Raw genomic sequence first — 27,935 nt, forward strand, 5'->3', positions numbered from 1 at the left:
CAACAATTCCGACTATCGAGTCTCGTTGCGCAAGGCTAAAAAGAAGCGTGCGACCTTGACGCGAAAGATCGATCGGTCGTTGAAACGCGGCATGGCTCGGAACCGGACATCGGGTTTTGTGTCGTTCCTTTTTTTTTTTTCTTTTTTTTTTTTTTTTTTTTTTTTTTGATACCTTCACCCTCGGCCGACGCAAGGCGAACTGACTCACGCTGGCCTTTCGAAGTAACAGCCGTCCGGCCGGAAAGTTCGCAACTCGCGGACGGTGTTCGAGGAAATTCGACCGTGTCTATGACGAAGTGGCGACGTTTCCCGAGAAGACATGCATCGTGAGTCAACTCGAAAGAGAGACAGAGGGAGAGAGCGCGCAGCTATCGGGCGATTTTTATCGCCCTTGGCACGAATCGGCAAAGGCGATTGCATTTTGAGATCGCATGAGCATATATTCCTTATTAAGAGCATCTGTCGCGTTTTTCTACGCGGCCGCTCCCTTCCAGGAGCCTCTTCATCTTTTCTATTATGAATCACCGACGTCTGCCGACGGTCCACGGCTCGCGCGCGTCTATTCCGACAACGGGAACCATCTGAAACGAAATCTGCGTGAACAGTGACAGGCGAACGATCGAAAAGAACGAGTTAAAACAAAATTCTTGCACCTGTATTTTTTCGATTCGAGTCGTATTCACATCCGCTACACGAATATCGCGCGGAGGACATTCGAAGGAGGAGTTATCCTCGTATTCGAGTTCAACGCACCGAGGCCACGCCGGAAGGTACAGCGAGGCGAAGTCGACTTTGCTCGTCGGTTGCATTCACGAAGAAGAGAGGAACATAAACAGATCATCGCAAGTATTCGGTTCGTTCCGCGTAAGGGTCGTTTACTCTTTCAGCGTTCGTCGTTCCACAAGTAGTCGTACTAGTAGTATCACTCGTGCTCTCATTCGATTCGATTTTATTTCATCATTTTTTTTTTCTCTTTTATTTATTTTTCATTTTATTTCGATACTTCGTAGTTTCGCGCTGCAGCGTCAGCGGAAAAAGCCGTGGAAAATTCGAGGTAGACCCTATCGAGGCTCCCAACGACCTCTCGCGTTCTTCGATCCTCCGTAATTTCCTCCGTAATTCTGCGCGTGTTCTTTTAGCTCTTTCGAAACAGACTTTTTTTCTGTTTGTATTCTATACTGGGACATATATGCGACTAGGGTCGAAAGGGTCAAGAACGTATTCTTCTTCTCTCGGGTCGAAAGGATCCATCGCAAAGACAACCTCGCGGACGATGAATATTTTTGAAATTATTTACCTAGCATCGAGAGTATCTCAAACGTAAAATCGCGACGGATCTCCGACCTCGAAAGAAGAAGAAATTCACTCGTAATTCGTCATTTCGTCGCACGCGTACAATCGTCGATGTATGCCTTTAACCGTGAACCTGCGATCCTCGTGGAGAGGTGAATACTCTCCGTGTATATTCTTCGTCGAGACACGATATATTCGGGGGGCCAAGAAGACATCGAACCGGTTCCGAATGTCCCGATTTCCTAACCTATTGACTTACTAACGAAATAATTTCTAATTCGAGAACGCATACTGATTCCCGAATTAACGGGTATACGTCACCGAGTATACTTCAACGCGCGATACCCAGCGATTGGAACGATACGTAATTGGTATCATCGGTACCAGTTGTGTAAATTGTCATCTGGTGTGGAACAAAATCGTCAACTATTTCGTGTTTCTGTGAAAGTACACATTTAACGCTTCCTCGAAAGTAACGTTAACCCGCTTGTGCTTTGCGTTCTATATACGGAGTATGTATCGGGGACACAAAGAGGAGGTGAAATGGGTCGCATGCTCGTACGAGTTTCGTTTCGTGCGATACACTCTCCAACGTGCAAGTATCGAAATTTGCACTTTTTACGGGATATAACATTCATAGTCGTTCGTTGGTATGGACAGTTACGAAAGCGTCAGTATAAAAAAATTAATATCGAATACCTGAGACTTCGATGCCTTTCGTTACATTTTATTAAGTACTTCGATATCTAATTGCTCGAGCGTAATCTCAACCTAATCGTATCGGTCCCATCGCTACGTATTACTCATGTTAACGAAGACAAAGCGGATTCAAGATCGACCGCGAGTCTTGCGCCATTCTTCGCATCATCGATCGCCAGTAAATCAATTTTTTCTGTTTCGAACAATCGCACAATGACGAGGAATAACCATTCTTCGCGGTAACGACGGGTTTGCTCGCGTTTTACAAGCTGACGCATCGTCGAACCGCAACGGTCGAACAAAGGTTTCGCAAAAGGTTTCTCGCCGCGATTTCGGAGGCAATTTGTCGCGAATCGGGGACTCGCTCGATCGACGACGGTAGCGGACGTGAGATCATGCGAACGAAACGATGCCACGTTTATCGGGTCTGCGGGAAAGTTTTTACAGGCACCGTGTAAACGCGCGAATAACCCGCTAAAAAAAAAAAAAGCGAGAATCGGATGGTGGGATTTCGGATCGTAGGAGTAGGTCGGTCAAAAACAAACCGTGAGATGTTAAGAACGCTAGCCAATCGCGGATGAGTGCAAACAAACTTTCGGACATTGATGATATTTGGTTGGTCATTACACGCGAAACTATGGACTATTAAGTATCTTCGGCCAGTCATTTTTAGCAGAAATTCGACCAGAAGAGCCTACTTGCGAACACAAGGCAACGCAGTCTCGAAATTCCAAGCATCGGTTCGATAAATCGTAATAAAATATACGCTTTGACAAACTTTAGATCCACGTTCCTTCTCTGTGCTCCTCCAACGTCCATGCTCCAGAATGTCCGTCGAACGGTTAAAAAAAAATAAGTATTCTAAAATTACGTTCTATGTAAAGGATCCGATCGCCTCGGGCTATCCGTCACCTTCGAGCAAACTCATTTCGCCCAGTCCGTTGCTCGCGGCGATCGTTTCGTTATTATTCGCATGATCCGCGCTCAGCGCATTCTCGAGTACAAAGAATCCCTGTGAATTTGCTTTACGTTCACTTAAATCGACGCGTACCAGACACGCGCACAGAACCGACGAACGGACGGAGGAACCGAAAGGGTGGCGAATCATTTCGAGGTCGATCCCGGGTAGTAGTAGACGACCGCAGGAGCTGGAAGCTGCCAATGAGCGGCGTGAAGTTCGATCAGCTGCAGGAGAGTCTTTCTGACCGACGGTAGTATCGTGTCCTCGGCGAGGAATGCGTCCCTCAAGCTTCCCAGCAACTGCTGCAACTGGGCGGGCAGCTCGGTGTCCAGGTCCTTGCCGATGCACGTCATTATGAAGAAGAGACAGTCGGTCTGTTCGAACGGGGTGAACGGTATTTAATTTAATTAATAAAAGGAATTAAATTAAAAAAAGGAACGATCTCGAAGAGCATTTTAAGAGGGTTAATAATGTACGTCGTGTAGAAGAAGAGACGATATTAACCCTTTGCACTCGAGGCTTTGTTTTCTGGTATCTACATATCGGCAACTCGAGATGCTTTCTTAGCATTCTATTGCCACGAATGCTAAGCTAGCGAGACTTGAGAGTCAGGTCATTTTATTGACATTTCGAGTTCCGAAGATATTAAGTTTAGCGTCCAGAATTCCAATGTACAGCAAACCGTGCATTTCCTTTCGAAAAGTGACGTTAAGTTTTACGACCTTAAATTGCATAAGAATGCCTCCTCGAAGCCAAGAATTTTTCCCCCGCGCTACCATTTTGAATTTCATTGATAACGTAGCTTCCAGAATTCTGATGTACAGCAAACCGTGCATTTCCTTTCGAAAAGTGACGTTAAGTTTACGACCTTAAATTGCATAAGAATGCCACCTCGAAGCCAAGAGTTTTTCCCCCACGCTACCACCTATTAAAATATACACCACGAGTGGAGAGGTGCATAATGCATGTTTCTCTCCCTCCACACGTCACATCGTGTACGTACGTACGGCATCAGGTGATACGTCAACGTGTACACAGTAATTAAATTTAAAGAAGCGTTTTGATTCTAAGAGACACCTCGCCTAATCTAACTTACAATCGCTCAATTGTTTGTAAAGAAACGACCGATCCGCGACGTAAGTTTCTTTTTAAACTTCGTAGTCTTTTGTCGAATGGAATGGAAAATAATAAAGAAATGAAGTAAGGTTCCAAAGAATGGTGAAAATAAAAGATTCGAGTAAAGTATCGCTCCGAGTCCACCTGGACGTAGCACGGCGAAGGTACGAGTTTCCTCGAAACGACGTTCGGTTTAATTCCTCGAATTCCTTTTAAGCGGTTAAGACACCTTTCACGCTTGGAAATATTCCAATATTATGAATGTCAGGCTCAACCCACCTCTGCCAGAGAATTTACTACCGGAGGCTGCAAACAGTCCTGACAGCACTTCCAGAGCAACGTGAGGAGAACGCGTCCGGGAGGAACGCCCTCCTGTTGCGTCTTCAACTGGAGCTGCCTCCGCTTTAACTGTAAACACAATCATGCATATGTATGAAAACGTTTCGGATCCCTGACGAGCAAAAACTTCAATGGTTCCCGAAGCAGGTAGGTAGTTGCCAAACGCGACCGATCGGCCGACGTTGATTTAATTGAAGTTAGCCTAACAGTACCAGCAGCTTCCGTGACTCAAGGTTGTTAAATGTCTCCGTGACGCGAGCGGTTTTTACTAGACAAAAAAAACCGCATCCGGATGAACGTTGCCTACCTGACAGTACATCTCGTTCAGAAACGTCATGAAGGCCGAGTAACGATGATAACTGGACCCGTCGTAAAGTATCTTGACGCGATCCTGGTACCACTGCTGGCACGTGTTCAACAAGGATTCCAGGAAGGTTTCCTTGGCTTCTTTCTGCATCAATTGTTTCCCGATTAGAGCTGAAATCGAGTTTAAGCTTACGTAGCCGATAATCGAACAAATAGTAACCTCTATAATGGTGATGCATATTTTCGCCGCAGGTTCAGCGTATTTCCGGTTCTCCACGACCCTCTCTAGGATGTGTCTCACCAGCTCCATCAAAGTTCTCGCATTCAACAGATTCGGATCTACAAAAACACGATGGTACGATCGAGGAATATTTTATACCGGGGCTTCTTAAACTTTCAATTCACGACTCTCTATTTATGATTGGGATCCTGTTAAGATACGTAAATATTTTCTGACAATTTGTCGATCAGGTTATTAGTATTAGTTTCGGAATTTCTATAAAATCATACAAAAATACGAAATTAAATATCATACGCCGCGTTAAAATTTTCGTTCGATCGTGTGTTTGTTCAAATAATTCCTTAAAAATTGAATGTATCGCTCTGTTGTCTAATACATATTAAAATTTATACTCTTTTCTTGCTAATTATGGCTTTATAATATAGAAAAATTGTAAGGCAAAAAATCGTAAGGTTGAAAGCGAGTTCATGTAATCGTAAAAGTGTGGGTCGTACGCGACCGAAAAAAGTCTGAACGGAAAGTCTTGGAAAGTCTTCAAAAGTCTTGAAAATCTGAAGAGTTCCCCGTACCTTCGATGGCTCTCAAGAGCGTATCTTGAATCGCCCCTGGGAATCTTCCCAGCTCGGATGCGTCCGAGATGTTCACCGCCTTCGCAGCCAACACGTCAGCCGCGTTTAGGCTCTTCGATCGCTTCAGACTATAAGTGGAAACGAAGGATAACGATTTAGTGAGCCTGCCAGGTTTCGCTGGGTTCGGTTTCACTTCGTTCTGATCCATGTTGAAGTGGACCCTGCCCGAGCCCTGTTTCAAAAGATACATTCCACGTGAGACGCTCTCGCATTTAATCCATTCATCTTCATGTATTGGGTCGTCCAGAAAGTTCGTGGCAATTTTTCAGAAAACTTCAAAGGCACGTTTGAATCGTGATATATATTTGTTGAATTACATAGGTATCTAACATATTGTTCCACAACCTTTCCACCTTTTAAGGGATGTACACGTGTTATTTGTTTTGTTATTTGTTATTTGTTTTCAGCCATTTCGACATATTCAGACCTGCCCGCCTATGAAAAATCGGCACGGACTTTCCAGACAACTCAATATGACAAGTTCTCATCACGATTCTCATCTCTTTTACAACTTACGTGCGAAATATTGCCACTCGACGCGGAAGTGTCGAGCGGGTGCGTCTGTCGCAGGGCGGAAGTGGTCGTGTGATGTCCGCTTTGAGAATGACGGGACGTTTGGTGATGTTGCTGCTGGAGGGTGTGTTGTATCTGTTGCTGTTGCTGGGCGTACAGATATCGATGCACGTTGCCGCTCGATTTGCTGTGCTGCAAATAATACGGAGATCGCTCCGAAGCATTCGTCCGAGACCTGAAATCCAAGAAACTCGTTGATTCTTTTATTCTTCTCTCTACTTCGCCGTTGAATTAAATGCTACGTAGCCGAGTACACCCTGTACAATTTGTACATACTTCAATACTTGTGCTCGTTAAGAACCAATTATTTCGATGCAAGCTGAATCGCTAACTCGCGATTATTTTCTCTTTTATTGCGTTCATACAAACGTCAGTAGCTACACCGATATAAATTACACTGATGTAAAGCTGATTCGTATTCGTCGTGCAGCGCCTTTTAACGCCAGGGATCAACAGCTTATTAAATCGGCCCGTTGCGATACACTGACCTAATCTTTCACTTCGCGCGCCGATGTGAATGCTAATCTGTAACAATGACGTTGCGCGAGTCCCTTAAAAAAAAAAAAACAAAACGAATTCGATTTCGAAATTACTTTCCACTCGTCTGTTCTCGTACAGAGGTATCTCGATAATCGTTACCCTTGCGACGTAGTCGGTACGATCGAAACCGTAATTTATAAATTAATAAATAAGCTTCGTTCGTTACGGGGTGCTTTCGTGACTTTTCAGCGAGGAACTAAAAAAATGATTGGATCGTCCGGAAAGTTCATGGCGATTTTTGATAGGTGATGCAGGTCTGAATATGTCGAAATGGCTGAAAACAAATAACATGTGTACGCACATCCCTTGAAAGGTGGACAGATTGTGGAAGAAAATGGTACCTATGCAATTCAATAAATTCATATTACAATTCAAATGTGCCTCTGAGGTTTTTTTAAAAATTGACACGAACTTTCTGGACAATCTAATAACTCCAAAAGTGAGGCGATAATGAAAATAGACACGGATAGGATTTGCGAATGAAATAGGCTAGAAAATTAAACACCGCGGCAAATGTTACGTTATCTAATTTGGATCTGTGATTGTCTAGTCTGGATACAAAATTTCAACTTCGTAGAAATTTTCACGGGCTTCGATCTGTCAGCCAACGCGTTAATTGGAGTACGATAGAAACAGATGTCGTTCCTCGTGCTTCCCTGGGGAGAAGTCTCCTCGAAATCAATCCCATTTGCGATATCTTCATATTTGCTGGCTTTCTAAGCATTCCGAGCGTCCCAGATACGTCAACGGAGTCTCAACTATTTCGTAAGTAGTTTATACTCACTTAGAAGGGTGCGAATCGTTCTGCTTCATAGTGAACTCCTTGGCGTGTACGTTCAATCGCAAATTGGTGACGTTCGCCGTGGTTCCTTCCGTTCTGCCACCTGTAAAAACACTCGTTTGTAATTCATACTTCTGTTACAAGATTCATAAAAGAAAAGAGAAGCACGACAAACCTGGGGGCCGATAAATTTCCAACGAGGGCTTGCCTTTTAGGGTGGTCACGTTGTTGTTGTTATTGTTATTGTTGTTACTTCCCTTCTGCGGAACAGCATCCCTCATCTGAAATATCAGAAAACTAAAATTAGAAGAATAATTCAATTGTTGTCAACGGTGTTTGTATGACTATTTGTATTTATTGTGACGCATCCCCCATGGAGTTTCACGACCTCCACTTCCGTTTATAATAATAATAACAATAATAACAATAATAATAATAATAATAATAATAATAATAATAATAATAATAATAATACTTTATTTACGGGCAATCTGCCCTTGATATCAAGTACAATGTGATAACAATGACAACAAGAAAAATGTACAATGCTCTTACACATATTTCCATCCTTACGATAATTTGTACGATTACGAAGCTCTGTGTTTGAGACATTGCACTTGCGATAAACTCTCGAAATTTCGAAACTCGATCTCGCTTTTACGAAACTTTAACGGAGCGAAACCACCCTCCAGAGGCTTTAAGGGTAAGTATCCCTAATTCCTGATCGCTCTCCTTACAGAGCTTCGTCACAATCAGAGAGTGACACTTCACAGGTGTTTCCAGACGACGTCGATCATCCTTCACGCGATCTATGGAAATAAAGTCGAGTACGAGGAACAGTCGTCCGTCGGGTCCGTACCGATCGCTCTCCACTACTGACACGGTCCTCTCGCGAATACCGAGGAGAGAATGATCCGATAATCGTTCCTCGATCGATTCCTATAGAAACAACGAATCGCGAAACCCTCGGAACGTCTCGGAAGAGATTGCCATGGAACGTGTCCGTGCTCCTAACAAAGAGACCTCGATCGACGCAGGGGTCGCTGAGGCCGAGAGACGCATTAACCAGACAACGGGAGCGACTCACAGTGAAAACCGTGCGAAAATCATCGTTTCCAAGGGCCTTGAGGATGCTGCGGATGGAGATCTGGTTGCGCGGAGGCGGCAGCGGGCAACTCGATCGGCGAGGTAGCCGTTCGGTGAACGTTCGCGGTATGGCGGCTCGGCGACACGTGTCACACGAAAATCTCGCGGGATCGGCGTTTTCTCGTCGAATTTTCTTCCAGCTTTTTCCGCGTTGTGGCTCGCGGCGCGCGTTAGAGCCGACTCCGATGACTGTCGACTAATAATAGACGGGCACGGCCACGAGCGAGCGAGCAAAACGAACGCGAATACACAGCCAACAACGATACCAGCTTACATACGTATTAATGCGCGCTGCACCGCGCTAACGGTGGACTGAAATATCCGTCGGGAGTCATCCTCGGGTGTCGCCGAAACACGCTTTCAGGGTAGATACGAAAATTGTCGTCGGGTCCGCCTCCTCTGCCCGTTAGGCGCGTCCCGTGGAGACGATAGACGCGGACTTCGCTGGCTTCGAAGAAAAACCGATTTTAATTTCAGGTTCGATCGATATCGGTATCGACAGTGACGTACGTTCTCCGCTTGGACAATTAATTACGTGCGTCGTACACAGATCGATCTTCAACCCTTACGATCATAGCTGGGCGTATATGTCTCAGTGAATATCTCTGATCGCCTTCGGGCAAATTACAAGCGAGACTTATGGAAAGATATGCGAAGAAGATTACGGTTTTTTGCTTTAGAAAAAAAAAAAAAAACAAACGGGTAAAAAATACCTAATCGCGAAAAGTCTCGATAGCGGGACCACCGGAAAGACATGCGCTACAAGATGCAAAAGGTTTCATTCCGATCGGTCAAGTCGTCTCGGCGTAATCGGCGAACATACCTTTAAACAATTATTTCGTCGATTGGTATTCAAGATTTCTTTAATAAATAAATGTTGATTAAATTTTGATTACTTTTCGGTTCCCCTGATATAACCAAACCTAGCAATTGATTAATTGTAACGCGATTAATTTGTAAGAGAGAAACGAGTAGAATACATAAACATGCATGGAATAGAATAGACAAAAAAAAAAAGTTGCGTCGAAAGGTTTAAATTAAACGCTGTCGTTGGTCGAAAGTAGCGTCGATGAAGCCTGCGTCGATCGTTTCCACGGGACCCCGTGCTTCCTTGGATCCGAGAAGCCGTGTTCTGGATCTAAAGAGTCCAGTAGTTGGATGTCAAACGAGCGTCAGAATACGCGACAGTCTTGGCTCTGGTTCCGCTTCCGTTAGCGTTTTAAATATCTATGACTAACGCAGTATCATGCAAACGTGTTCGCAAGTTAAACGAAGTTTACGGTGGACCGTTCTTCGTTTCGAATTACCCAACCGTCTGTCTTCGTACGGTTAATTCATCGATTTAGCTTACCTTCGTGGCTTCTTCGTTCCTGCGAGACGGATGTAGAAGGCGCACCATCCCGATCAGCGATTATCCGATTAACACTGTCGTTAAAATCCGTTAAAGAGACCGTCGAACCACTGCAGCAATCGCGCAAACCTCAATCACGCTGCGTACTCTGTTAAAGAAACAGTCTGTCGTTATCGTTACGATCGCCTCACAAGCGATCCTTGTTCGCTCGATTTCGAAGGCGTGCACGGTCGGAGAACGCGTCATCTACGATTATACAAATCGACCATATTCGTATTTAAATTTAAGACAGTTGTAACTTTGTAGAGGATTTTAACAAAATCTCACTCGATTGCTCTTTGGTTAAATGTGAATCGTAAGATCCCATTTCAATTTTAATTGATAATCGCGAATAAAATTGTCGGCTGCACTTTACTTTGGCGGACCTAAAATGTTTAGGTTTTTGTTACATAATCCTGTAGATTTTGTCAAGAAAAATCCGAAACTGTGAATCATACGATCCCGTTTCGATTTTAATTGATAATCGCGAATGAAATTGTCAACAGGGTTAGATCTATCGCATCGCAGATAGATTCCACTAACCTTCGTCTCGAAGTGCATGGCAAAATTACGAGGGATTTCATCGAAATCGCTTCGATTTTGGAAATGTCTCCAAAGTACTCGGGGACTCGTCGAAAGGATTAGAAAAAAATAATCGTTCGTTCGATTGCGGTAACGTTTCAGCGCCGCCGAGGGCCGGAAGTAAGCCGCCGCACTGACGTCGTTCTCGATGCTGGCACTCGATCAACCGATTCGAGACAACCGCGAACCTGTATTCAAATTATCACGATGAATCATCGAGTGTCAATTGTTCGCTACCGCCCCGCCTAGGATTTCATTTTAAAAATCTACGACGCATCTGCGATTCTAGCGCGATCGTCTCTAACGTTCTCCGGACTCGAATTCCGTACAAAAATTCAAGAATTAATATATCCTCTATTCAACACCCTCTATTCAACACCCTCTATTCAATAGTTAAACGAGAGTTAGTTTAAGAAACGTCAAACCCAAAACGATTAAATACCGCGAGAAATAAACAATCTGCTCCCTTTAATCGTAACATTCGCAAGTTAGATTACATACTCTACACTATTTCTCTTAATAGAAAGAAATTTCTCGACTAATCAGAACCTAATCCGAGTCTACGAACTCCGCGTTTAACAACAGTCCAATTGAAATTTGAACCCAATTGTTTCCATTGAAACTGTAATTTAGTGTAGAGTTGATCCAGGAGGAAGCAGGCCTTTAATTCGGATCGTTAACGTTGATTCAAGCGGTGACCGTCGCTTCGTCGATCACTGCGAAATCCTTTGCACTGTGATCGCGATCGTTATTTACGCGGATGCGTAAATTGAAATTGGAAAACGTAAACTCGATTCGTACCAGTTCCCATAACTCGAACAACATCCGCACTCGTAGAAAATTACGAGTCCACGATTTCAACTGATTACGTTATCGACACCCGGAACATTTTCACGAGATCACTTTTCGTGGCGCGGCTTGGAAACGATCGATCCTCGACGCCAACATCGAAGCGAGTGCTCGGTGACCTGGGATCGCGGCTACACGCCTTCGCGGTTCTTAACGCGCGTTCGTATGTTACGCGTTTACGCCTTCGGATAGCTGTCGTTCAGCACGAACACAAGGATTCCACGATCTCGCACGGCGATGCCATTTACGAGCGCACATGTCGCGATCCAGGTACAGCTGGATCATCAGCGATCCACTCGACTGTTCCTGAATTCGCAACCACGCACAGACGCGCCCACGCAAATGACGTTGGTTTCATGATTCTCATTGCGTACGCGTACAACGATCAAGCATTACTGCGAACGCATCGAGCTGGGACCAAGTGTCCTCGAAGTGTAATCAGTTGTTTACGTCGAACGGTTAATGGTTTAATTAAAAACAGCGAGGTACAAGTTATTCCAAAAAATTATGTTACATCGTTTATCGATATTTCGACAAATTTCTTTTTCGAGAAGAAAGGTCTTTTTCGTAGAATTATCGACTCTTTAGCGAGTAGCGTCATCGGTGGGACATCGCTTGAGTTTGTAGTGGAAATAGTTCCCACTGTTTCCGTAAGTTTCTGCAAGATTCAGTAAGATTGCTCTTACTAGTGGCGTTATAGGAACTCATTCTATTTAATTTATTAAGAATAAGAGACCTAGGTTCAAATAAACGCGTAGATTCGGTTAGAATATAAAGGCAATATTATTTTTACAGGGATACATCAGTTTCTTACAGTTAAATTACTATTAATTTATCTGCAACTCAGTTTACTTTGAACAGGTGACACGAGTTAGTCAGAATTTATTAATTACACACTGTTTTTGTTTTGTTATACGTTTTTTCTTATTAATAACATTTCTTTGTACTGTAGTCCTTTGTAACCATACTAGCATTCATTTTTAAAAACTACTCAATAGTATCTACACGTGTTTCTAACGAGTTTTAATTAATTAAATAAAAAGACATTCAAATTTCCCGCGGAAAATGGTGTTGCCATCTCGCGGTGAATAAGCCGAACTAATTTTCGGAGTTTGGACAGCGCCTCTATCGGGAAAACGCTCAAGTTTGTCCTCGATAGTTCTTTTTTTCACTGCTAGATGGCGCTGTTGTCAGTGTTTTTTTTACCGACCTGTCGATACATTACCATACTGTCGGTAAATAACACCGCATAATGGCGCCATCGAAAAAAGGAACTATTGAGGACAAACTTGAGCGTTTTCCCGATAGAGGCGCTGACCAAACTCCGAAAATAAGTTTGGTTTGTTCGCCACTAGATGGCTATTCGTTTGAGCAAAAATAGCGGGAACTCGCAAGAGACATTCCGACAGTTTAAACATTTTTTAAAGTAGGCTTATTTATGGCAAAAGAGACCAGTATCAATTTTAGTGAGACAAGTGAGAAAAAAAGAGTTTATTCAACAGTAATTAACTACTTAGTACGTCATAAATTATTATATTTATTTGTAAATACGATTTAAAGGATACAAACCATAATAGCAGAAAAATCAATTGAGGAATCAATATTTCTTTTAATTGGAAGCATTAAACCATTTATCATTTCTGGCCAATGGCTAATTTCGTTTACACATCGTTCGATAATATGTATTATTTAAGCACTTAACTAACATATCTTGTGCCACGGGTAACCATAAACGCTTCTTTCTATACTATACAATCGAAAAGAAAAACGTGAAAAATAAATCTTTATTTTCGCTAAATTCGTTTGTATGTTTCTTTTCAAACGCTACGAGAGAACATAATGTACACCTAAATAGAATACAACGTGCTGCGGTACGACTTTCTTTTAAGATATAAGAAATCATTTGATGGTATTCAGGCCGTTTAGAATCGAGTCAAATTAATGAATAACAGCACCTAGGTTGATTGCAAAGCACGTTAGCAGAATCTACCTACAAAGTTCATTATTTATATGAACGATCAAGTTCTTCGTAAATAGTAATACGTTTCAAAACGATGCAGAACTTGTACAATGTTAGTTATCAAAAACGAATAAAAAAATTATAGTACGTTAAATAGATATGGTGATACACTGTAACGGTATTTACGTAATTATCGTTTTCATAGTTTTTTAATTAAATGCTAATTTCATTTCTTCTAAGTCTGATACAACGATGTAACAAAATAAAGATTAACATCGTTTACATGGCAAGTCCTGATATCCTACTACTGCAATTTCCCTGAACGTTAAATACGACAAACAGTATTCGAACGACTCTGTAGACAGATTCTCGTTTCAACATCGAAAATACATGTTTCGATAAATACAAGAAAATGTGCTTTATATAAATAATCCTCTCCCAGTACACACTTCATTATGGTACAATACTATTGCAAATAGTATAATCATATACGTATATCGTACACTTTTGTTTTTTTGTTTATGCATAGTCGAAATGTAATACATCAAATTCGCAGCAGAAAGAACTTTCAATAGACACTGGATACTCGTAAGAGAAAATTCTATTCACCGATTCTATTCAACATTTCGACCATGGTATTCGCTGTAAATAGTTAAAATTGTAACGCCGGCTAGGATGGCTTGTGAACACTTGGGTAGTTTAGAGTTTTCCGGTGAGCGGCTAACAGTCACTCTAAACGCTTAACCTTTACACTATTTTATCTTTACTATATCGTGTGTACGTCAAAAACCAATACATGTATTAGTGTTTAATGTAACGAATAGATATTATTTAAATAAATCGTGATAATATAATGACACACCGAACAGCGTGTGAAAACGAGTGTTAATGTAAATTGTATATTCGTATTAGCGGAAGTGAACGTTTCGCAGTAACATTGTTACCATGGTAACTTGTTTTCACGCTAAATCTTTCGTTTATTAGACAGAACCACGATAGAAATTTATTTCTTTTTTTTCCTTAAAAGGCATAAATGGTTAACAAAAGATGTCTTTTACACATATCGATGAACGAGTACTTCTACGAAAAATATTTTTATACTTGCAGATCGAAGTACGTTGCAATTAAACTCTCACTTCTTAGGAACTTTCAATTGTACAAATGCAATTCCGTTGCAGTATTACATAAATACTGTCTATGACTATCGCGTAAACGCGTTATTGTTTACCTTATTGCCATGGAAACGTTATTACTGCTGAAAATATATATATATATATATTCTTTTTTTTCAAACGAATGACCGGATATGGAATTTTGAGCGGCGGAGCGGTTGTGGCAGCTGTGAGTCTTTTCCATTAAGTCTATTTGTCTTTTGTCCATTTTTTTTTAATAAATCACATTTAAGCACTACGTACACTGCGGTAAAACTGCATACGCCGTGTACAGATTTTTAAATATACAAGTGTGACAGGATGGTTGAACCTCAAACTTGTATTAACAGTATAATTTATGAGTTTCTAAAAGTGCTGGAATTTTTCAGTCTGTTGCACTTAGCATAAATGACGTTTGTATCTATATATGAATATCCAACCAACCTGCAGATTTTATGTACAAAACACAGTAAGTCATTACATATTAACAGGTTAATGAAACGTGTGCAATATTGTGACAATAATGTATGAGAATAATAGGTCTTGGTAGAACGTTCAGTACATCGGAACCGACAACAAATAAGTAAATAAAATCTTTCCTTTCCGGTTATTTATCATCCAAATATTTCACTCACGTATATGTGGCATGTTTGTTTACACGCGCATATATATATATATATATATACGCGTGTACACATACACATTACACATATATACTCTTATTGTGTGCTACCGAATAACTGCTGCGTCGCTGTTCTCTTAAAGCATAATCTTAATTAGTACCTTTAATATAATTAGATTTAATTAAAAAAGAAAATTAGCTAAATTTAACTGCTGAACATCCAATGAAGTACTGGATATTGGATCTATCCTTTTGCTACTCCATCTATATCTTTATAAAATCCCTCCCTGAGACCCAAGGATTGGTCATGGATATTCAGCAGTTAGGCCGAAATGCTAAGCATTTTCCACTATGTAAGAAGTGGCAGTTAGCCTATTTCGATCATTTCTGTATCCTCGATGTTGCCATGTCCAACTCCATCGTTTCTATAAATTAAAACGTATATACACGCTACTCACGATTACAACAAAATATACACTTACCTATGATTCTGTAAATGTGTATTGTGTAAACTAAAGTGTGTCGATCGCGGTGAGAAACCACGTATATAGCTCCTACGTGGACTTCTAGCATTTATTACTCGTGGCTGTGAATACATATCCTCTAGTATACTAGGCGCCACATACGTGAAACCCTGAAATATATCAAAATATGTTGCTAAAAGATCAAATGAAACCGTGCCGTGAATTAAAATAAAAGTTATATAAGAACGAACTTGAAATACTCTGTTTGCAGATTCACTTAACGTATATTCCGCAGGAGAGTCTATTGGCGCGGACGTTGTGAATTTTTTATCAAATTGTGACACATCATCGTCGCTTGCTAACATTGGTTTAAAAGGCGGTTCTAATTTTCGAGAGATAACATCATTCCAATTAATATGCTTAAAAAATTGGTGACTCTTTACTTGTTCTGCGTCCGATGGACCAGAGCCTAGTCTTTGCGCGACATTCCTCTATAAAAGATGAATACATAATTATACCTTATGGACATCGTTACCTCGGAGAATCGAGGTATTCGTACTTCTTATAAATCCAAAAATTGACCTTTAATAATTTCTGGATGAGATTCCTGGAATCAGGTGTCAAATACTGTGGAAGATTTAGCCTACCATGTATAATTTTGGCAACAGTTTTCTTTCTATTGTCAGATGTAAATGGTGGCTAAACACATAATATGAAAACATCTATAAGCTGTGTGAATTCATTAGTACATATAAATGTTTTTAACAATACTTACAGAACCTGTAAGCATATCATACATTAAGGTTCCAAGACTCCACCAATCCACAGCTTTACCATGACCGGTTCGTGTTAGAATTTCTGGAGCCCTTTTATGGAACCACAGAACATTAATATTAATGCTAATGCAGTAAAGAATTTTAATTGCATCAAATGAATTTTCCTTACATATATTCTATAGTACCACAGAATGTATGTGTAACAGTACCATCTTGAATGTGTTCTTTACACAAACCAAAATCAGTTAGTTTTATATGACCATCAGCATCTAACAAGATGTTTTCTGGTTTCAAGTCTCTGCAAAGTTGTTAATTATACGTCAACTAACAGATTTACATTGAACACAGATTTAATGGAAGAGTAAAATACCTATAAATAATTCCTTGTAAATGGAGATGTTGTAAAGCCAATATTATTTCCGATATGTAAAAACTGCACAAATAAAATAGATATTCAAATCTCTTGTAAGTCACTACATCATGTTACAATTTGTAGTGGTAAAGTAGTTTCACCTACCAAGCAGTTTCTTCAAGGAAAATTCCTTCTGCATTCAAATGTCGAAACAATTCACCACCACACATATATTCCAAAATCAAATATAATTTGCCACCAGTTTGAAAAGCATACATTAGGTCTACGATGAAAGGATGCTGCCATATATAAATATACATACATTTGAATGTATCATACTTCTTTAAACTTTATTTAATAAAAGTGTAGCTCATAAATAACATAATAAAAGGATAACTATATGCTTAAGATCATCATAAATATTTTTCTTGCAAAGGAATACTATTACTCTAATATAGAATATAATATAAGAAATCAGACGGCAAGGAATTACAAATATCGTCTGATCTTGTTAAATCTATGCCCTTTATACGTACCTTTACAGCTTCCAAGATATTTCTTTCAGCCTTAGTATGAGCTGTATCTTTTTGATTCCTTATAATTGAAGCTTTGCGTAAGACCTATTTCAATTAAACATTAATTAAACAAAATCCTATTTTAACACTCAAATTAAGTCCTACCAGATGAAGCATTACATTGAATAATAATATTCTTTACCAAGTATTTTATCATCTTCCACTTTGTAAAATTCATGAAGGTGAAAATAGAAAATCAATTAAACTATATTTAACACGAGAATCGATAAAAAAAAAAATTACAATCACTTTCAAGGATACATAGAGACAAAGAAAGACAAAGAACTTGCATAATTTTTAGTAAAACATTGAACTGACATCTTATAGGTATTAAAAATGAAAATACGTTCGAAATATTCTATCGTACCCATCGTCTGACATCAATCAAGGATCGATTAACTTAAGGAAAACAATTAATTTATACATCCTTCCTACCTTCATTGCGAAGATCGTGCCGCTGTCATTACCCGTTATTTTACGCACTTGAAAGACCTTGCCATAACCACCCTTCCCGATAACTTTGCAAAGTTCGAAATCTTGAGGGCCGACCCTTTCTCGTCCCCGATTAACATTCTGTTCCGATATGGGTACCGCCTCGCCACCTTCCGACCTAACAGACGTAAAATTGTCATTGCCTCGAAAGCTGTGCACGAGTCCGTACGTCAGCCAGGAAAAAGGCTTACTCACTTGGCGATCTCGTTCACGTTCGGATTCACATCGTACTCTTCCTATGTAAAAAGAAACGAATAGGAAAACGTTATGGTACGTGTAATTCGAAGAATAAAGAAATTGTGAAAAGTGTACGACGTTAAGGAGAAACTGGTGTGGCGATCGCGTGCAGATGGTGAATTACCTCGCCGATCTCGATAAGATAATCGTCGGACTCGTCCCTGTTTTCCGTGTCCGCATCGTGCAACTCGATATCGAAAACAGCGGCCATTCTAACACGCAGTTAGCTGAAAACCGACGTGATCTCGCGTACGACGGGAAAGCGAATTATATCTCGTTTCTAACAAATGACAATGGCTCGACAATATTGTTACACGGTCAAAAACTTGAATTACTGCGAACAAGCTGCCCCGTCCCAGGGCATACCAAACACCCTCACTTCGCGCACTTTCCGATTGGCTGTAGATCGCGTCATCGCATGGTTATCGGAGTGGGAGGGTAGGCATTTTCCACCAATCGGGCCACGTTATCAAAATTCCTCGTTCGATGCGTTTCGCGGCTCATTTGAATGCTGCTGTTTCACTTGAGAAAAAGCTGGCAATGCGCAATAAAAATTATTTGAATTGCAAACGTATATCGTTCACAGAAATCGAAACGTTTCTCGCATGTGTGCACGTATACAGGGTGTCCCAAAAATGTTGTAACACATTGAAAGAGGTGGTTCGGGAGGTGATTTGAAACAACTTTTTCCTTAGCGAAAATATTGTCCGAGGCTTCGTTGAACAGATATTAACGGAAAACACTGACCAATCAGAGCGCAAGGATGCCGGTGGAGCGGTCGCGGTAGCGTATGAGCGCAGGCCTAGCGCGTAGTCTTCGCTACCACGGCTGCTCCAACGGTATACGCGCGCTCTGATTGGTCGGGGTTTTCTCTTAATATCTCCCCAACGAAGCCTCGGACGACATTTTCGCTAAGGAAAAAGTTGTTTAAAATCACCTCCCGAACCACCCCTTTCAAGGTGATGCAACATTTTTGGGACACCCTGTATTTTTGAAAACTATTTATTTAGTATTAGTACCTGTGGCGCCATCGGTGTGAAAACGCCCAAGTTTGTAGGGAAAATACTTTTCTCTGTTGCTTCTAGATGGCGCCATTCATATATTTTAATCTGTATTTATCACTGGTGGTCTTTTTGATCATCTTTTCCCCCGAATTTTTGGCCTTGAAATTTATATCTTTATTTTGGAAATTCCAAGGTCCTTGGTACTCCCTAATTTGTAAATGTAGTGCTAATTATGTATCTATCGAATCGATATCAAGCTTCTTGATAAAAAGCCTTTTCTTATCACTCGCGTTAATGCCGAAACTCACAATATCCCATGTAGTGGGTTGTCACAGTCTCCAAACTGATAAGAAGTCATTACGTGTTGACGAATTGACAATATAACATTTTAACATCATAGTGAAAATAAATAAGAGAACAAAAGATGGTTCTGCGTCATCGTGTTCAAGGATATGAAAATTTTTTCAAATTTGTTGAAAACTTGAAGGTTAACGAACCGGTTTATGTACTTTACAGTGGTACAAAACTTCCAAATGGCAAAAGTTGGTGCCCCGACTGTGTCGAAGGTATGAATTTTTAAATACAGTCGTTTGTTTGGCACATAACCTACGTTTCTATGTTTCACATGTATCTATCATGAACGAAATTTAATTTTTGTTTCATAGCCGAACCTTTCATAGAAGAAGGATTTAAGGTGGCCCCTGAAACAGCACATTTAGTTGTAGTCGAAGTTGGCGATAGACCGTAGTAAGTATATATATATATATATATATAGCTCGAAATAGTATACGAATACACAGGTTATAAAACTAAAATAAAAACATGAAAACCCTTTCCTCTCAGCTGGAAAGATTTGAATTGTCCGTTTCGAACGAATTCCACAACGAAATTGAGAGTTCTACCCACCTTGGCAAGATGGGGCACTCAAAAACGCCTAGAGGGTGATCAGTGTTTAAAAGTTGATCTCATCACGATGTTACTGACTGATGAGGATGATTAAAGTATTCAGGTTTGTACGATATGCAATCAAAGCCAAAACAAGCAACTCTGTAAGTCTTGTGCAATAAGTATTATTTTCAAAGTTGTTTGCTATAAATTTGTTTGTTTTATTGTTAAAAACCTTGGTAAAACATTCTCCCTCTTTTTACAAACATGTACACACTTAACTATGATGTATGTATAAACTCTCTACACGTGTAATAAAAATAACTAGAACTATTACAAATACCATATAACATTTTTTAATACAATCAAAGAATCGAACAATTGTACATACAAACGAAAGTCTTAGAAATGTACAAATAAGTTAGTTATGTAAAATTTATTGATATAACAAAATATACTTTCATAGAATGATTTTTGGTATTTTGATAAAATATGAATAAAAAGAACAGTAACAGAAATAGAAGACCATTGTTTTCCTGATAGGCTAATAATACATTCAGGAATGTATTAATTGAAAGCAACCATTTTATTATGAAGTAGTTGATGTAATTTCTTGCGATTCCGCTGGTGGTAAAACTCGTACCGAATAATGAATTTTCTTGCTTCTTAAAAGACTGTAACTGTTATCAAAAACGACCGAATCTAAAACAGATAAAATTACCGATACATCATCTCCATCGTTACATATTTAATCCGATCGAATAAGTTATTTACTCACATGTAGCAGGTGCTTCGCAAGTTAAAATTCCAATTTCGTCCAATTGATGAGCAGCTACTCGTCGTACAGGAACAATTTCCTTTTTCGTCCCGTTCGTATCCTTTTTCAGTATGCCAAATTTAATATCGTGGTCCTCTGACCGAAATTCCCAACTAAAAACATCCAAGATTAGGAACATAGAAATCACTCTATCGCGAATAATTCATATACCTCAATAAGGATCCCATTTCTGATGCTGACATATCGAGCACCAGCTTTCCACCCTTTCGAATTGTCACAGTTGTAAAGTCGTTCTGTTGCTTATCCTTGTCCACATTTTCTACATACATCTCCTTTGGTATCTTACCACCCAGACAAATCTGAATTCAATTAAAATTCTGGATTGATTCGCTAATACGACTTTGTATTCTATCATAACTATTTCAAATGTTTGTTTTATTTATAAAACACGTGGATTCAGAGATTCGACCAAAGTTCTTTACCTTCGTTCGAACCTTCGTGTTGCCATCTGGATCGGTAAGGGTGCCTCCAAAAAATGCTGGCACCTGATCTCTTTCGATATTAGAAAATATCGCCGATTGCCACTTTGGCGGATCAGCCTTGTATATCTGAATCTTCGACAACGTGTACTCGTTCATAAATTTCTTCGCGACTGAAAACGCTAACGCGAACACTTTAGGTGCTGGAAGTAAACGAAAAAAAAAAAAAAATTATAAATACAAGCCGCAGCTTCGCAACGTACGCGTTATACACGTCGGTGATTTACCGTTAATTATGTAGCAGATCTTTAGGATCTCGGGGTAATTGGCTTCGTACATTTGGATTAGGGTGAGGACGACTTCTCCAGCTGAAAAAGAAGTTTGCTATTAGCTTCTCGGTAGACATAATCACGTTTTTATTTGTTCATTGTGAAATTCGAGTACTAATTTGTGCGCAACAGTGATAACGGAATCAATGTCGAGAGAAAAAAATAATTCTCTCGACTTCCTGTTAGAGAACGAAAGACATTGCAAAAAGTGGAGAGCTCGCAAAAGTAAATGTGAAAGGAATAGTATCGCGACGTACAAAAATCGCGCGAGTATTCAATCATTCCACGAAGTATAAATTTCGTAAGCGAAAAAATATCGCGGCGTTATGTAATCGTCTGTTAATGATCTGTTTTTGTGGACCAAGGAAATTTAGCCGCTCGAAAAGAGCCTTTTGATCGAAATAGTTGTATAAAGGCTTGCGTAATCGCGAACAGCGTGGTTTTACCTGGCCTCCACAGGTATTGCCTCAAATTAAATCCTTGCATGTCGAAAATCACGACCACCTCGCCAGCTGCAGGGCCGTGTTTCTTCATTTGTTCGTGAGTTATTTTCAGGTACTCCTCCAAACATTTTATAGTGACTCTGATCATGTCCCGCCGCGAAACTACGTGCAGGATACCGTACAAGTCCAGCGCGTCGAAATATATAACGATCACTGCCAAAAAGGTTGCTTTCGGGTTAACACGTCGAAAATACAATATAATTGTACGTTTAGAAATTAAACTTTACTAGAAACTTTACCTGGCGCTCCATCCTTATCGAAACCGCATAGCCCATGAGGCAGAAAATCTTTAAGAATTTGAGGTGGATCCCATTCAGGTAATTTGTCGACTTCCCATTGTTTCCGCCACTCCATAGACTGTGGAAAAGAAATGCGAATTAAAAAGAATTCGAAACGATAAATAATTGCGCTTACGTACATGTACGCAACTTAATCAGACGTCGATTGGAATGAACGTTGTATATAAATTTCGCTCCAGAAATTCTCTTTTTAGAGGACACCCAAAGACCTAGTTAATAGTTTTCACTGGCCAGTGATCCCGTTTCTAAAAATTCGGTTTAGAAACGAAACGGCGTGGATAATCATCCGCGGAGTTGTGAAATTTAATTCCCACTTCGGTTTACGAAGAGAAAGGAAAACGCGATTGCAACTAATGCATCGCAATATCCGTTATTCTATCGAAAAAGAAAGTATGTAGTAACTTTGAAAGTTTTCGTGTGTCAACGATTGCGTCGCGTGCTTCGGCCAATAGCCGAAACGCGTATGGACTCGTGGAACGAAAAAGGTTTACGATTATCGCGAGACTTGTCGCGAACATTACAGAAATCCTGTTACAAACGCCCGCAGAAATTGTATTAGGTTGTCCCAAAAGTTTCTTTCGTAATTTGCACTCAATTATTTTGTGTGGCGGTGTTTACATAAACAGACAATCTAATTTCTTAGATGTTGACGTTGTAGCAGTAATGGAGCAAAATGAATCGTACACAATTCGATAAAAACATTAAAATATTAACGTTATACATAAAATATTGTGTATGTATTACTTGTTATTAAAACGAAAGAAACTTTTTGGACAACCTAATGGAATGGTTGTTTATTTGACACAAGTGCCGGAATCGCTATAAAAATGAAAGAATGAACAAGTCGGGAAAGAGAGATTATTTTATGAATGGTGAATAATTAAAACATGCTTTTTTTTGTCTTAGTTCACTAATATCCAATTAATTACCTTTCATAAAAAAAAATTTTCTTTCCGTTCTTTTCCTCTTTTACTATGAATATCAATCCCCGCCGTCAAAGTGCTCACAGCGCAGATAGCGTAAGCAAATATTTTCTTTCTACTTAATCGCTTCCATTTACAATTGCATCAGCGATACGCACGATGCCCGATAATAGTCATTATACGCGCAGTGAGAACATAAAAGCACGCGACACCGTGATCCCACAATGAATGCTTCCTTATTTAAGTCGCACGTTTTCTTTCCCGCTTCTTTCGGGAAAGCAATTTGCTCGACACTCTTCTCGCTGTTTCTCAGGGTGTAATTAAGTTTGCAAAAGATGCTAGAACGGAGTAGGTGACATTTAAGTCGTGGGGTGGGAAGGTTGAGAATGAAAAATAACAATTCACGACAAAGACAATCGGCTGCAACGACAGGAAAACGAGACATAAATTCTTGAGGGAACTCCTCGAAGAGGATTCCTTTTTGATCTCGCCTTTGTTGACAGCAAGGTGTGCAATTTTCATTCTTTATACGTCTGTAATTACCCGTTATCCGTGCCTAATTATTTACCCGTGGCAACAAGAATCTGTAATCTATCATCGAGCAAAGGTAAATTAAAACTGGGGAGGGATGAGGCACGTTGCTTCCTGATTGATTACAGGTCGAACTTTCGAACAAGCTCATCATAGAAAAGAAGAAGTATCGTGGAAACGAAAGTGTGTCTCGACGATCTGCAAACCACGAAACGCATCATCGTTGTTTATATGCTAAACAATTCATTCGCGGCACTCTCTCCGCGCTCTTTGGACTGAAGTGTAAATTGAACGCTTACGCATCGTTTCCGCCAGGTAATTTTCTGCTTGATCGCCGAACCATCTCGATGCTTTATTTAACGGTTGGTTAGTTCGGTTATCGACGAATCGGGAGAAATACACGTTTCCATTCCAAAGGTATTCTAACATTATTTGCGCGAATCAGAATTGGCAAGCTCCCGAGGTTCGAGAATTATTTTTATGGTTGGAAACAATTTTCGGTTTCGTTTTTCACATTTAAATGTAATTTAAACTAGTACGTCGGGTTTCAACCGCTGTCGTTCAATCTATGATTGATGACCTGTAAGTTTTCTAAACTGGTGATTAGGAAACGTTAAAGAGTACGTTCCATATACACGATTTAGGAGGAAGTGGATATCGGTATAAAAAGCAAAAAGCTACTCTGATCGAGATGAACGATCTCTTCCTCCAAATTTCTTCTTCTTGCTACATTCAGACGAATTTTATTTAAGGTTCCGCACGATTTTAACCAATGCAAGTATTAGGTTGTCTCAAAAGTTTCTTTCGTTTTATTAATAAGTAATACGTACACGATATTTTGTGTCTAATGTTACTTTATTGAATTGTGTACGATTCATTTAAGAAATTAGATTGTCTATTCATATAAACACTGTCACACAAAATAATTGAGTGCAAATTACGAAAGAAACTTTTGGGACAACCCAATAGAATGTATAGAGCGGTTGTTATCTAATCTAAATTGTACAAATGAGACAAATTGCTTTAGTAAATAGAAGTAAAAGTATACTTTAAAGTCTTTATCGCTTTTGCAAGCCAAGCATTAAGTCTTATTGTACTCAAACAATTCTATTAGTACAGCATTGTCGACTTTCAGTAAACTGTCCTCGTTCGTCGTAGCATGTTTTTTTTTTTTTTTTTTTTTTTGAAAGCTAACTGTTCAACTGAATGCATAATACAAACAGCTTTCCTATGCAATTATTATGAAACTGAAAGCAGAGACGCGGTTCGAATACGTAATTGAATGTTTAAAAACACACTTACATCTCGTAGCATCTTCTCCGCGGCGGCTGGGTCCCATTTTCTGGCTGAAAAAAAAACGCATGCTCTTTGAATTTTTTTTTTTCCACGAGACATCAAAGAATTGTACGTATCCAACGCGTTTCATACTTAAGATTTGATCTAATCGATCGCATCGGAATAATAAGCATCGTGTAAATAAAAGAAAAATAATATTTAATCTTGTCTCGACGTCAAATTTTTGATAACAACGTGCAAAGTGTGTAACAGATAACGACACCGTTGATACGATGCAATCCAGTATCTTTCAATTATAAACAAATTCGAGATAAGTGTACACATTACACAAGATTTCATCAAAGTTTAAAATCGTTGAAAAATCCAGCGTTAAATTTTTATGCCAGCAATGATCTCGTCGATTTTTAAATGCTCCAAGTCTGGTTCTATACAAAAAAAAAAAAAAGAAAAATAAACGTTAACATCGTTGACAACTTGTCCGAACTGCTCGTACAAACGAGTGCCTATACTTCGATACCGGCTTTCCTGAAACTACTAAACCTTTTTTCCACGAAAGTCTGCATTCGTCATTAAAATATAACCATGACTTTGTGAAGTTTAATTTCGAATACAGAGTAGATACGTCATTATACGAGTTCTTGTACGTGTATAGTTACTCGTTGACGATGATCGACCGCGAATGAATGTTCACAATTGAAAGATATTCCATGGAAATTGCCAATGCTTGAACGAAGTTACTATTCCTTGACCGTTGACCGAGAAACTTCTTATTATTCATCGAAAGGGGAAACCTCTTCGATACCGCATGGTGAAAAAATTTTGTAAAACGATTACATTGTCCGGTGAAACTAACGATGTTGAACGCGCATATAGTAGTCATCTCGAGACGGTGCCGATCGGAATGAAATAAGTGGACGTGAATTACTTAATGGTGCATAAAAGCGATAGTTCGGTTCGAGCACGCATAGCGTAACGCGCCTAACGTTGAGAAACTGTGCGAACGGTTGCAGTAAATTTCAAGTATTCGTACCTCTTAGCCAGCGCAGTAGAAAGTAATCGTCGTGATGCGGTTGCAAAATGTTTTGAACTGACCGCCTAAACTGAAACCAGAAATTTGCAGGGATTACTCGTTTACGTAACACCCATATCCTTGCAAAACGCGCATGCATCGCAATCACTTACACGCCTGTAATTATACTGTACAATTCTATATTATTGCTGTAGTTATATTGTCGAGTATAGTTACAGGGTCACGGTGTACAGTTAGTCTGTTAAAGTAGCGAAAATGATGCAACGTAATTAGCACATAGTCAGCGCATCATAGTTAATTACTATAGAGTAGTAGCTCATAGTAGAAATATATACTATAGTACAGTAATTTATAATTTAACTATAAAATATCAGGTCTTGTCGGAATAGTGCTATTACACTATAGAAGAATTACTGTAGTAACTACACCACGACTTTGGTATACACTATAATCCTCGTTGTGTTTCTAAGATCTCCCATAGTACTGCACAGTTTCTTCCTCGAAGAATTTACCGCAATTCATTCCATCCAAGATTAGCGAAAACTATTCTTCCGCGAAACAATTCAGCGTTTTTACGATTAGGAGAAAAATAAGTGTTCGACCATTTCGTTTCCGTGGCGTTCACAAAACCGATTGCGTTTACTTTCACGCGAACTTTTCGCCACGTCAAACTAGGCCACTTAGCCCAACCCCAAATACCATGAGACGAGTGTGAATTATATTTCATCTGAAAGCGACATGTGTCTTTGGATAGTTAATAAAGTCTATCGTCGAGACACGATCTAATAACGTACTCGTACGTAATGAACGTTTCGCTCGCAGTGCGAATTAGGCCAACTACTTTGTCACCGCGATTGATTGCACTTTAAAACAAAACTGGCGTGCATGATTTGCAAAGCGAATGCAATGGCTAATGCAAAGAGAAGGAGGCAAAAAATTTAAAGGTGAGACGATCGAACGATACGTGCAACGATTACTTCACTTCAATGGAACCGGTTCTTTTTTTTTTTTTTTCCTTTCCGAAGAGAATCCTTGAGGTACAAGACGCGAGGCTCACGGCGAAATTGTCCGTTCTCGCTGCTCGCAGGATCTTTACAATCACAGTAATTGCAAAATGTCCTCGCAATCTTTCCATTCCCGGATGGGCGAGCTCAAAGAACGAAATTGCTCGCTTCTGTGTCAGCCTAAATTGGTCATTAGACGATAGCACGATGCCATGCCATGTTCGGCGAGGAACGCTTAAAATCGTGCAATTTACGACGCAACCAATTTTTTTTCCCATGAGAAGTGGAATTAAAAACAAATAATACGATGGCAGAGCTTCGAAAGAACACGAGCAAAATTCTGTACATATTTGATAGCGTAAGCAGTATTCTCTTTCGCAATGACTCTCGATTGTCTATCCGAATAATTGTAGTTTGCATTTGACAACGAAAGAAAAGCGACATAAATATTTGCATCGATTCACGAAGAACAAACGTGACGACAGAGAAAATATTACGTAACATCGTAACAGTAACATCGTAACAGTAACAGTAACAGTGTCATCGTAACAGTAACATCGTAACAGTAACAGTAACAGTATCATCGTAACACCGTAACATCGTCACAGTAACATCCTAACAGTAACAGTAACAGTATCATCGTAACACCGTAACATCGTCACAGTATCATCGTAACACTAACATCGTAACAGTAACAGTAACAGTATCATCGTAACACCGTAACATCGTAACACTAACAGTAACAGTGTCACCGTAACACCGTAACATCGTCACAGTAACATCGTAACAGTAACAGTAAC

General features: G+C 39.8%; 5 protein-coding genes across 8 annotated transcripts in view; 2 read left to right on the forward strand and 3 right to left on the reverse strand.

Moving 5' to 3' along the window:
• Positions 1-27,935, forward strand: part of LOC128892503 (oxysterol-binding protein-related protein 8) — a 130,732-nt gene that overhangs the window by 43,466 nt on the left and 59,331 nt on the right. The gene's annotated exons all lie outside the window — the stretch shown is intronic.
• LOC128892512 (CBP80/20-dependent translation initiation factor) lies at positions 634-11,785 on the reverse strand. Of its 3 annotated transcripts, XM_054152988.1 has the most exons (11): positions 11,398-11,784; positions 10,558-10,784; positions 9,976-10,121; positions 7,654-7,759; positions 7,482-7,581; positions 6,101-6,332; positions 5,525-5,756; positions 4,935-5,053; positions 4,716-4,859; positions 4,349-4,477; positions 634-3,327 (listed from the first exon to the last, which is right to left on the reverse strand). In XM_054152988.1, the coding sequence occupies exons 3-11, from the start codon at positions 10,021-10,023 to the stop codon at positions 3,097-3,099; spliced, it is 1,341 nt and encodes a 446-aa protein (XP_054008963.1). In that variant the 5' UTR covers positions 10,024-10,121; positions 10,558-10,784; positions 11,398-11,784; the 3' UTR covers positions 634-3,096. The 3 variants fall into 3 exon arrangements, with proteins under 3 accessions (XP_054008963.1, XP_054008964.1, XP_054008965.1); XM_054152989.1 differs by lacking the exon at positions 10,558-10,784 and having other exon boundaries at positions 9,976-10,123; positions 11,398-11,785; XM_054152990.1 differs by lacking the exons at positions 9,976-10,121; positions 10,558-10,784; positions 11,398-11,784 and adding an exon at positions 8,566-8,824.
• LOC128892511 (ribosomal protein S6 kinase beta-1-like) lies at positions 12,963-18,476 on the reverse strand. Its single transcript, XM_054152987.1, has 12 exons — positions 18,199-18,476; positions 18,033-18,073; positions 17,781-17,955; positions 17,307-17,390; positions 16,936-17,069; positions 16,789-16,851; positions 16,588-16,716; positions 16,418-16,508; positions 16,225-16,341; positions 15,894-16,133; positions 15,661-15,812; positions 12,963-15,603 (listed from the first exon to the last, which is right to left on the reverse strand). Exons 1-12 carry the CDS (start codon positions 18,283-18,285, stop codon positions 15,546-15,548), a joined length of 1,371 nt encoding a protein of 456 aa, XP_054008962.1. The 5' UTR covers positions 18,286-18,476; the 3' UTR covers positions 12,963-15,545.
• LOC128892527 (thioredoxin domain-containing protein 17-like) lies at positions 19,201-20,174 on the forward strand. Its single transcript, XM_054153024.1, has 3 exons — positions 19,201-19,644; positions 19,744-19,825; positions 19,922-20,174. The coding sequence occupies exons 1-3, from the start codon at positions 19,503-19,505 to the stop codon at positions 20,076-20,078; spliced, it is 381 nt and encodes a 126-aa protein (XP_054008999.1). The 5' UTR covers positions 19,201-19,502; the 3' UTR covers positions 20,079-20,174.
• The window catches only part of LOC128892513 (SEC14-like protein 2), a 25,618-nt gene continuing 17,986 nt past the window's right edge, over positions 20,304-27,935 (reverse strand). For both annotated transcript variants that reach the window (XM_054152993.1, XM_054152992.1), the window contains 9 exons: positions 26,132-26,201; positions 25,108-25,151; positions 22,292-22,409; positions 21,996-22,205; positions 21,508-21,588; positions 21,224-21,423; positions 20,952-21,100; positions 20,742-20,893; positions 20,304-20,665 (listed from right to left, as the gene is read on the reverse strand). In XM_054152993.1, coding sequence (XP_054008968.1) covers positions 20,553-20,665; positions 20,742-20,893; positions 20,952-21,100; positions 21,224-21,423; positions 21,508-21,588; positions 21,996-22,205; positions 22,292-22,409; positions 25,108-25,151; positions 26,132-26,201 — 1,137 coding nt within the window. In that variant the 3' untranslated portion in view covers positions 20,304-20,552. The remainder of the gene's footprint in view (positions 20,666-20,741; positions 20,894-20,951; positions 21,101-21,223; positions 21,424-21,507; positions 21,589-21,995; positions 22,206-22,291; positions 22,410-25,107; positions 25,152-26,131; positions 26,202-27,935) is intronic.

The sequence above is a fragment of the Hylaeus anthracinus genome, unplaced genomic scaffold, assembly GCF_026225885.1.
Source record: "Hylaeus anthracinus isolate JK02 unplaced genomic scaffold, UHH_iyHylAnth1.0_haploid 12002, whole genome shotgun sequence".
In the NCBI taxonomy this organism is placed as follows: Eukaryota; Metazoa; Arthropoda; class Insecta; order Hymenoptera; family Colletidae; genus Hylaeus; species Hylaeus anthracinus.